The following is an 8363-nucleotide window of genomic DNA, read 5'->3' as shown; positions in this document are numbered from 1 at the left end:
TAACATAATGTAGGTTAAAAAAAAATCATTTTTCCCTATTGTGTCATTAGATTAGTAATAAGAGAATGGCGAGCTATTCTGAATGGGTCCTGTCTCGAGTGCATGTAGGGCAGGGCACGCACTAAACTCTTACTTAGATGGGTAAGACATGCTCAGACGAGCTAGACAGAGCAAGCGAGCGAGAGAGAGAGCGAGACAGAGAGAGAGGTGTGGTTTAGGATTCATGGTAAACTGGGATTACCAGAGACACAACCTGTGTGCTTGATCATTCCATCCTATACAGTACGCATGGATATTTCTTCAGAAAAATGAGACGGGTCAATGGACACAGGTAAAATACACTTGGCTCAATAGGCACTTATTGAATATTGGGGTTCTCAATGAATAGATTCATCTGAAAGCGCTGTCCTCTCAAGGAAGAATAATCTGATTTGGAATTGAGGATTACTACACGACTAAAACACTGTGCATAAATGATCTTTCACTATAATCCTGGGGTAGACGACATGCACTTGTAATTATAGCATTCTGGTCATTAAAAGAAAACATTTTGCAATGGAAAATAAATAAATACAAATAATAATGTAAATGAAAATGTGTTTAACATGAGAAGATAATTACACAAATATATTCACACTTCTCATGTTAAACACATTTTCATTTACATTATTATTTGTATTTATTTTATATATATACACACATATATACACATACATTATATATATATGTATGTATGCATGTATATATATGTGTGTGTATATATATATATATATATATATATATATATATATATATATATATATATAGGTGATGCCTTTCTCAATGGGTTATTTTGCCAAATTTGATGTTATAACACTGACACCTTTTTTAAAAAAAAAATGTATATAGGTAGGTAGTCATGATTTGTGCAAGGGGCCACCTAAACCTGACTGGCTGTATTACTGAAGAATATTTGACTAAAAACATTGGGCGCATGTGCTGAAGAAACCTGAAGGGATGGACGACAAAATCTGCGGCCCTTATGTGCCAGAGGTGAATATTACACACAGATAACTGTTTTTTCCTCTTGAAACTCAACCTTGGTAACAAACTGGCACTTATTTTCACAGAGCAGTTATATAAGTCTGGATTTTAACATATAAGAACATAATCAAACTCTGGAGTGCAGAGTGAACACCGATCGCTTTTACCAAACGTATTTTGCAGGCCACTGTGCGCCTGTTGATCAATTACAAGAAGTCAAACAAGACCGTGCTGCGAGTGAACCCTCAACTGCCCCTTGAGAGGCTTCTTCCACTGGTGTGCCAAAAGTGCGAGTTAAGTGTCGAAACAACTGTCCTTCTGAGGGACTGTCGGTCCAAAGAGACCCTGGACATTGCCAAGACTTTGAACGAGCATGGGCTAAGGGAGGTGTTTGCTTGGGATACAGCGTATCAAGAGCCCTCTTTTGATCAATATCAGCTCTGCACACATGAACCAGGTAAGAGAAAAGCCTATTGCCCAAACTGGAGTCTTTCTTCATTAGGTTATCTTGTTTTAGCTTATGTTTTTGTTTCCTTATTTCATTTTTTTGCCAAGGTTTAAGCCCAGTTGATTCTATATATATAATATAATATATATATATATATATATATATATATATATATATATATATATATATATATATATATATATATATATATATATATATATATATATATATATATATATATATATATATATATAAATATATATCTTCCCAGGCTTTAGGAGTTTTGGTGGAGTTTGCATATTTTCCCCGTGATTGGGTGGGTTTTCTCCGGGTTTTCTGGTTTCTTCTGTGCCTTGCGATTGGCTGAATGAATGAAAAAATTGCGAGAAAGAACAATCTGTCTATGAAGGTGGTTTTCATTTGCAGAGGTTAAACTGAATTGAAGAAACGTGTTCTTGTTTGTTGTTTATTTGTGAAGATGAATACGTTTTACCATTCTACAGACAAAATTCCCCAAATTACTCCACTCAACAACTTGCCCATTTTCTCATTCTGTCTGTTTATAGCCAAACGGAGTACCCTACATCATTTAGACCAGTCAACGGAGAAAAAGAAACAGCAGGTCACTGGATTTCTCAGGTTTTGTCGAAAACTGAAGAAAAAGGCTGAAATAGTATGCACAATTAAAAATAAAAATAAAAATCCTGAGAGGAAACAAAAACACAATACCATGTATATTTTACTCCAGAAAGAAGGGGCTGTGAGGTCTCCAAATTCTCCTGGTCTTCAGCAACAAAAGTCAGCTGATGTGAATGAGCAGGTGACTTCGTATTCACACACCTTGCCAGGACGTCAAAAGAGAAGAGCGCCACTCCCCCCCTTGGGCGTATCCCAGAGTCTTCCTAACAAACTCAACGATCCCAGAGGCTCACAGGTCTGTAACAGGCTGGTGGCGACACCCCCAAAACAGATGGTCTTTGTGCTCAAATACAATTTGTCTGCAGAGATGCGCTCCCCCTAATTTAAAGACACCCAAGAGGAACGCTCCATCCCCACCCTGTGCGAATCCGTTGAAGGAGGGGCAAGTGGACATAGATGCTGAAGGTAAAAAGGCCTTTTTAACAAACGATGTCATTTTTACAAAATTTGGAAAATTCTTAGTGGAGGGCAAAAATGACACAAATGGTTAGATTTTTTTCCCCTGATAAATTTAAATAAATGCTTTTGATCCTGAGGTGCAGGTGGTTGCTACGGCCACGGGCGGGGCATTCTGAGATTGCTTTGGTGATTTAAATTCCTTTTGCTTCCTCTCGTTATCTTATGTCTAAATGGGTTTCATTGTTGAAAAGGGTGTTCAAAGAAATTTAACATAAAACCTTAAATAATTTGGATGTCCTTGGCCATCGATAACATGGGTTTCACTCAGTGAAATGCAACAGGTGAATTGCTCACAAGGCAAGGCAATCCTATTCTGCATTTATCTGTATCCATTGACATGACATTGGTCAATGGTGATGACTTCCTTGTGGCTCCTGTGCATCTTTGGCACCGGTCCTGGGGCAGTGGGGCTCACTTCACTGCGGAATTTTCCATCAGGCTTCAGAAAGAAAGAAAAACAAAAGCACTTATGCGTAATGTAAAAAACATTTCTAAGTGAATGTTTACAAATGCATATAACATTTGAAACGGAAAGCAATAACAACTACTGAAGAATGAACAAATCGACAACTGCTATGAACTGAATTATTACTAAAAGAAATACTTGACTCCTAATGAAGTCAAGGTCTTGTATTAAAATACCAACACAGTACGTACTGACCCATCTGGGGGAAACCTGAGATGAATGTTAGAAATATTTTTCTGAGCTTTAAATAATGAGACAAGACATCAATCCCACCTGCTGTAAGTGATAGATCCAGTTCTGGTAATCTTCTAGGCAGGTACACGAGACCTGCAGCGGCTCCAGCAGTTCTCCTTCAATAAGGCATTTATGATGAATACACTACGCCACTTTGCACATTTAAAAGACTATTGTTACATTTACCTCGCAACTCGAACTCAAGTCGTCCCGGCTGGCATGATTTCTCTGAAGCTTTGACACCTCGACGAGGCAGCCTGCCCTTTTATAGTGTTATTTTCGTTATCAATGGCGGCCCATGAAATAATATTGTGAATATTATTGCTGTTGCACAAAAAAATATTTAAGATCTACTCTAAATGGCATGAGTTTGTCTGCATTTGTTACAAATGCACATTCATTTTAGTGTCCAATGGGATCTATAAGTAATAATAATTCAGTATTGTTTTTGCATAGGGTGGCATAGTGGTTAGTGCGGGAACCTCACAGTGGGAGTCCTGGGTTCAAATCCAGGTCGGTCCACCTGTGTGGAGTTTGCATGTTCTCCCCGGGCCTGGGTGGGTTTTCTCCGGGAACTCCGGTTTCCTCCCATATTCCAAAGACATGCATGGTAGGCTGATTGGACACTATAAATTGCCCCTAGGTATGAGTGTGGGTGTGAATGGTTTTCTATCTCCTTGTGCGCTGCGGTTGACTGGCCACTGAGAGGGTGTCCCCTGCCTCTGGCCCGAAGTCAACTGGGATAGGCTCCAGCACCCCCCGCGACCCTAATGAGGATAAAGCGGTACAGAAAATGAAACATTTTTGCATAGTTTCAAAAAAGGTTAACGTTTCGATAGTCTCTGTTTTTCCACTGCTCAAATTTTTCATTCAATTTCTGAACTGCTTATCTTCACAAGGGTCGCGGGGGGTGCAGGGGCCCATCCCAGCCAACTGTGGGCTGTAGGCAGGGGACACCTTGAATCGGTGGTCAGCCAATCGCAGGGCACCAGGAGACGGACAACCATTCACGCTCACACTCATACATAAGAGCAATTTAGAGTGTCCAACCAGCCTACCCTGCATGTTTTTGGGACGTGGGAGGAAACTGGAGTACCCGGAGAAAACCCACACAAGCCCGGGGAGAACATGCAAACTCCACACAATGGGGACCAACCTGGTATCAAACCCCCAACCCCAGAACTTCTCTAATTAGTTCCATACAAAATAAAATAGGTTGAATTTTTTACCTGGTATGTGATATTGAGTTGCTTGTTGTCCACTGACAGCAACAGGATGTCTTGTGGGAAAAGAATCATGAGTCTTTCTTGAAGGCCCTGCAAAAAAAAAAAAAGAAATTCAGGCATAGAATTATGATCTCCAAATTACAACCGTATATACTATGATAATACTGCACCTGTCTGTGTGTGTTAATGATATGAACCACTGAAATGTATGCTGGTGGACCCATGTGTCGTATAGGCAAACCCTCCCACTCCCATATAGGAGCATGCATCAAGAATTCCTTCAGCTCCTCTCTCTTCCAGTGCTCATCACAAGGTAGCTGAGCACAAAGGATGAAAAGGAATTTAGGAACTAAAGCCTTCCACATAGCTACAGACAACCATTTGCATATTTTTCAATGGATGAGTTATTCATTACTAGATAGGAGAGAGGACATTGAGACAAACTCATTGGATGAGTCCTCGACTTGTATCTCCTGTCTTCCATGTGTTTCATCCACGTCTGCAACTCTCCAGCGTTGGAACAGATGAAGATCTTGGGATCAACCATTGAACCTTTACAGCAGCAGGAAAAATATGCATTACCGTGCGTGTAATATGATAATGTATAACGGTTTTTGGTAGCTGTAGGTTCAAGTTTTTTCAACTGTTTGTGTTTGATTGCCGTGCATATGGTTTGATTGTGTTGGTTTCTTAATCGGGTTACAGCTTGTGAGAGTTACACATTTTGTAGTTATTAAATAAGTTTCATCAACAAACAAAATGTTTCTGAACCACAAATTGGATTGGAGCATTTTGCATGCTTACCGCTTATCTCAAACATGTGCGGAGGCTGAGAAAGACTACGGTCTGTTGTAATGACCTGAAAAGAAAGACCTGAAAGTGGAAGGAAGCCCTGCAAAACAAACAAACAGAATTTTGGTCAGATACTACACTGAAATACATATAAAGACAAACAAAAAGACTCCATTACTTCATAAATGAAGTCTTGCTGTATGTGATCCAAGGAAAGCAGGAGAAGGTGGAAGGAGAATAAAACCAGGAAATGTTCACAGTTCTCCTGTGTGGGGAAAAATAGAACGTGATGAATTACAGAAAATGATGAGTTTGGGAAAAAGAATGCAGAACACATTTTTTTAAAATTATTTTCAGAGAGTAAGTGGTGCCAAAGTCAATCTTTGTAGCATCATAGCTATTCTGACTGGGAGAGGCTTGCCCCCTGGTCAGAATGAGCTAAAACCATACAGTAAATATTCCATTAAAATGTTTTCAAATTAAAAACAAAAGGGGAAAAGAACTATATGTTATTGTTAAACAGTTTACTGCTTTTACATGTTGAAAAAAGAGGAAAAATGCTCTTTTTTTTTTGCTTACTGAAGTCCTCAATGTTTCATTAGATTAGATTATTTTATTCATCCCGTATTCGGGATATTTCATTGTCACAGTAGCAAAAGGGTGAGAATACAGACAGGAAAAGACATTTTATACATAAATAAATAGGTAATAAATAAGTTAATAAATAAATAAGCGTGTTGTTAAATGTAATATATATATATATATGTATATATATATATATATGTATATATATATACACGTATATATATATACGTATATATATATATGTATATATATATACGTATATATATACGTATATATATGTATATATATATATGTATATATATATATATAATATACACACATATATACACATATATAATAATAATAATAATAATAATAATAATAATCGGACATAGGCCCTGTCGTCATTATCACAACACAAAAAGCCTACTTGTCATCACACGCAGAAACTGCGTGTGACGAAATTGATGGTGCTTCTCCATAAGCTACGTTTACTCGGCAAAAGACCTAAATAAGTGTAAGTTACGGACTTGTAATTTGGCATTCTGCTGTTGTGGATACAGGTCGCTTACCTCTCGCTTACCTCTCACTGTCTTTCACTTACCATATTTCAGTCAGCTAGTAGGAGGCAGATCACCACCCAAACATCTTTTCATATTACCGCAGAAGGGAATGTGTGTTATGTTACCGCGAGTTTAGATTTCTGATGGATGTGGGGAAAAAACTGTCCTTAAGCCTATTTGTCCGTGCTTTGTGGGACCTATAGCGTCTGCCAGAGGGCAGCAGCTGGAACAGATTGTGACCAGGGTGGTAAGGGTCCCCTATGATGTTCTTGGCTCTGCTGAGGTAACGAGGGCTGGCAATGTCTTCCAGTGAGGGCAAACATACATATACATAGATACATCATGAAGGGCTACAGAAATTTCAAACACTGCTACATTTTACTTTACTGTTTGCTTTGGGGGCCACACATAATGAGGTGGTGGGCCGGTACTCGGATGATTCGCCTAAAGATTCGGCGACCTGTCCGTCTGTCAAACGTCCGTCGGCGAAACGTCTTTAGGCGAATCATCCGGTCACGGGTGGGCCGCAATTTTGACGTTCAGTTTGGAGTGTGCGGTGCAAGAATGCCTGAGTGGAGTTCCTTCTGACCTGAGAATATTTGCTGTGCAGGCAAACAAGGGATGAGTGGATGATCTCTCCAAACATGTGAGCAGGTCTCCCCTCCCAGCCTTTGATTGGTCGCTGGGAGTAGATCCGCTCGAGCAACTCTGCTTTGCTTTTGCCCCACAGCATCCCCTACAGAGACAAACGCCAATTCACACCATAACTTTCATCAATCATTGGTGGGTTTTCCCCAGGTAATTCCTTTATATACTACTTCTTTTAACTAGCGACTCAGGTAATTAATTGGCTGCCATTGACAGCGCTAGGTATTGTAAAATGAACGTTCATTCGTCCCTCCCAGTCACAATGGATTGGATGCTTAGTTACCCATTCACCGTCTGTCACTCCTTCCAGTTTAAATGAATTGAACGTCTATTCTAGTAAATGACATGCAACAGGTTAAATACTATGAAAAAAATATATATTAGTGTTTATTACTCAAGGCCATAAGCAGCATCCTTGTTTTAGAGATCCAATTAAATTATACATTTATTTTACATAATATAAAAAATATTATAATACATTAATGATAAATACAAAAATATATAATAATAATTGCCAATACATTAATACCTCTGCGAAAAATTTGTTGTGTAGGAACAATAATACAAGCTTGAAATGGGGCAAAAAAGGCAAGTCACAATTGAAGATGATTTCACTGGCCACTAGAAGGAAGTTTTTCTACTTTCTTGAGTTAAATAATAGTCCCGAGAGGTTTTAGTTTTATTAAATGACCAAAAAAAGAGCCACTTGCCCTATAAAGGCTTAAAGGTCAACTTTTGAATAGCTGTCCCTGAGAGGCTGAAATAATTCTGTATCAGTTTTTAACTTCCTGAAAATGTTGAATCACAAAGTGAGTGCGGAGGAAGTCTTTGACTACCATGGAAAACTCTGAGGTGCTTAGAACCAGACCTTGTGGAAGTCACCAAAATAAATAGCTACGCATAAGCAAGCATGTGAGCTGTTCCAAAGTCTGCACACAGACGTACCGTATGAGTGTGCTGTTTCTCCAAATGTGGTACTGAAGAGCAGCGTGATGGCGGTTGCTTGTGGTCCTTGCTGCACCTAACCGACAATTGAAGCCTGGTCTCTCCCAGGCCCCACACCCTAAAAACAAAACGTTCAAACTTGGGAAAATGCACAAAAACTACTCAGTTTGGGTGATAACAGCTCAGTGAGGTTTTGTCCTGCGTTCCCATGGTAGGAAATCCAAACGGACTGTCTTGTGCCCCCTTCCTACAGACATATAATCAGATTATAACAAAACCAGACACACGCAGAACAT

General features: G+C 39.2%; 2 protein-coding genes across 2 annotated transcripts in view; one reads left to right on the top strand and one right to left on the bottom strand.

Moving 5' to 3' along the window:
- The first annotated feature begins 895 nt into the window (after positions 1 to 895).
- On the top strand, positions 896 to 3844 carry LOC144077277 (cordon-bleu protein-like 1). Its single transcript, XM_077604890.1, has 5 exons — positions 896 to 1032; positions 1207 to 1480; positions 2038 to 2144; positions 2220 to 2405; positions 2476 to 3844. The coding sequence occupies exons 1-5, from the start codon at positions 997 to 999 to the stop codon at positions 2659 to 2661; spliced, it is 789 nt and encodes a 262-aa protein (XP_077461016.1). The 5' UTR covers positions 896 to 996; the 3' UTR covers positions 2662 to 3844.
- Positions 1932 to 8363, bottom strand: part of LOC144077270 (uncharacterized) — a 38805-nt gene continuing 32373 nt past the window's right edge. Inside the window, exons 14-23 of the mRNA XM_077604880.1 lie at positions 8068 to 8185; positions 7064 to 7210; positions 5526 to 5612; positions 5360 to 5447; positions 4971 to 5107; positions 4726 to 4872; positions 4559 to 4645; positions 3516 to 3591; positions 3369 to 3445; positions 1932 to 3068 (exon numbers count right to left, since the gene is read on the bottom strand). Coding sequence (XP_077461006.1) covers positions 2949 to 3068; positions 3369 to 3445; positions 3516 to 3591; positions 4559 to 4645; positions 4726 to 4872; positions 4971 to 5107; positions 5360 to 5447; positions 5526 to 5612; positions 7064 to 7210; positions 8068 to 8185 — 1084 coding nt within the window. The 3' untranslated portion in view covers positions 1932 to 2948. The remainder of the gene's footprint in view (positions 3069 to 3368; positions 3446 to 3515; positions 3592 to 4558; positions 4646 to 4725; positions 4873 to 4970; positions 5108 to 5359; positions 5448 to 5525; positions 5613 to 7063; positions 7211 to 8067; positions 8186 to 8363) is intronic.

The sequence above is a fragment of the Stigmatopora argus genome, chromosome 1 (assembly GCF_051989625.1).
Source record: "Stigmatopora argus isolate UIUO_Sarg chromosome 1, RoL_Sarg_1.0, whole genome shotgun sequence".
NCBI lineage: Eukaryota > Metazoa > Chordata > Actinopteri > Syngnathiformes > Syngnathidae > Stigmatopora > Stigmatopora argus.
The sequence above is the reverse complement of the archived record's forward strand: the minus strand, read 5'-3'. Positions and strand labels throughout refer to the sequence as shown.

Coding starts and splice junctions, on each gene's coding strand:
- LOC144077277 (XM_077604890.1), top strand. CDS start 997: ATGGACGACAAAATCTGCGGCCCTTATGTGCCAGAG. Junction 1,033..1,206: donor GCGGCCCTTATGTGCCAGAG/GTGAATATTACA, acceptor CGTATTTTGCAG/GCCACTGTGCGCCTGTTGAT. Junction 1,481..2,037: donor GCTCTGCACACATGAACCAG/GTAAGAGAAAAG, acceptor GTCTGTTTATAG/CCAAACGGAGTACCCTACAT.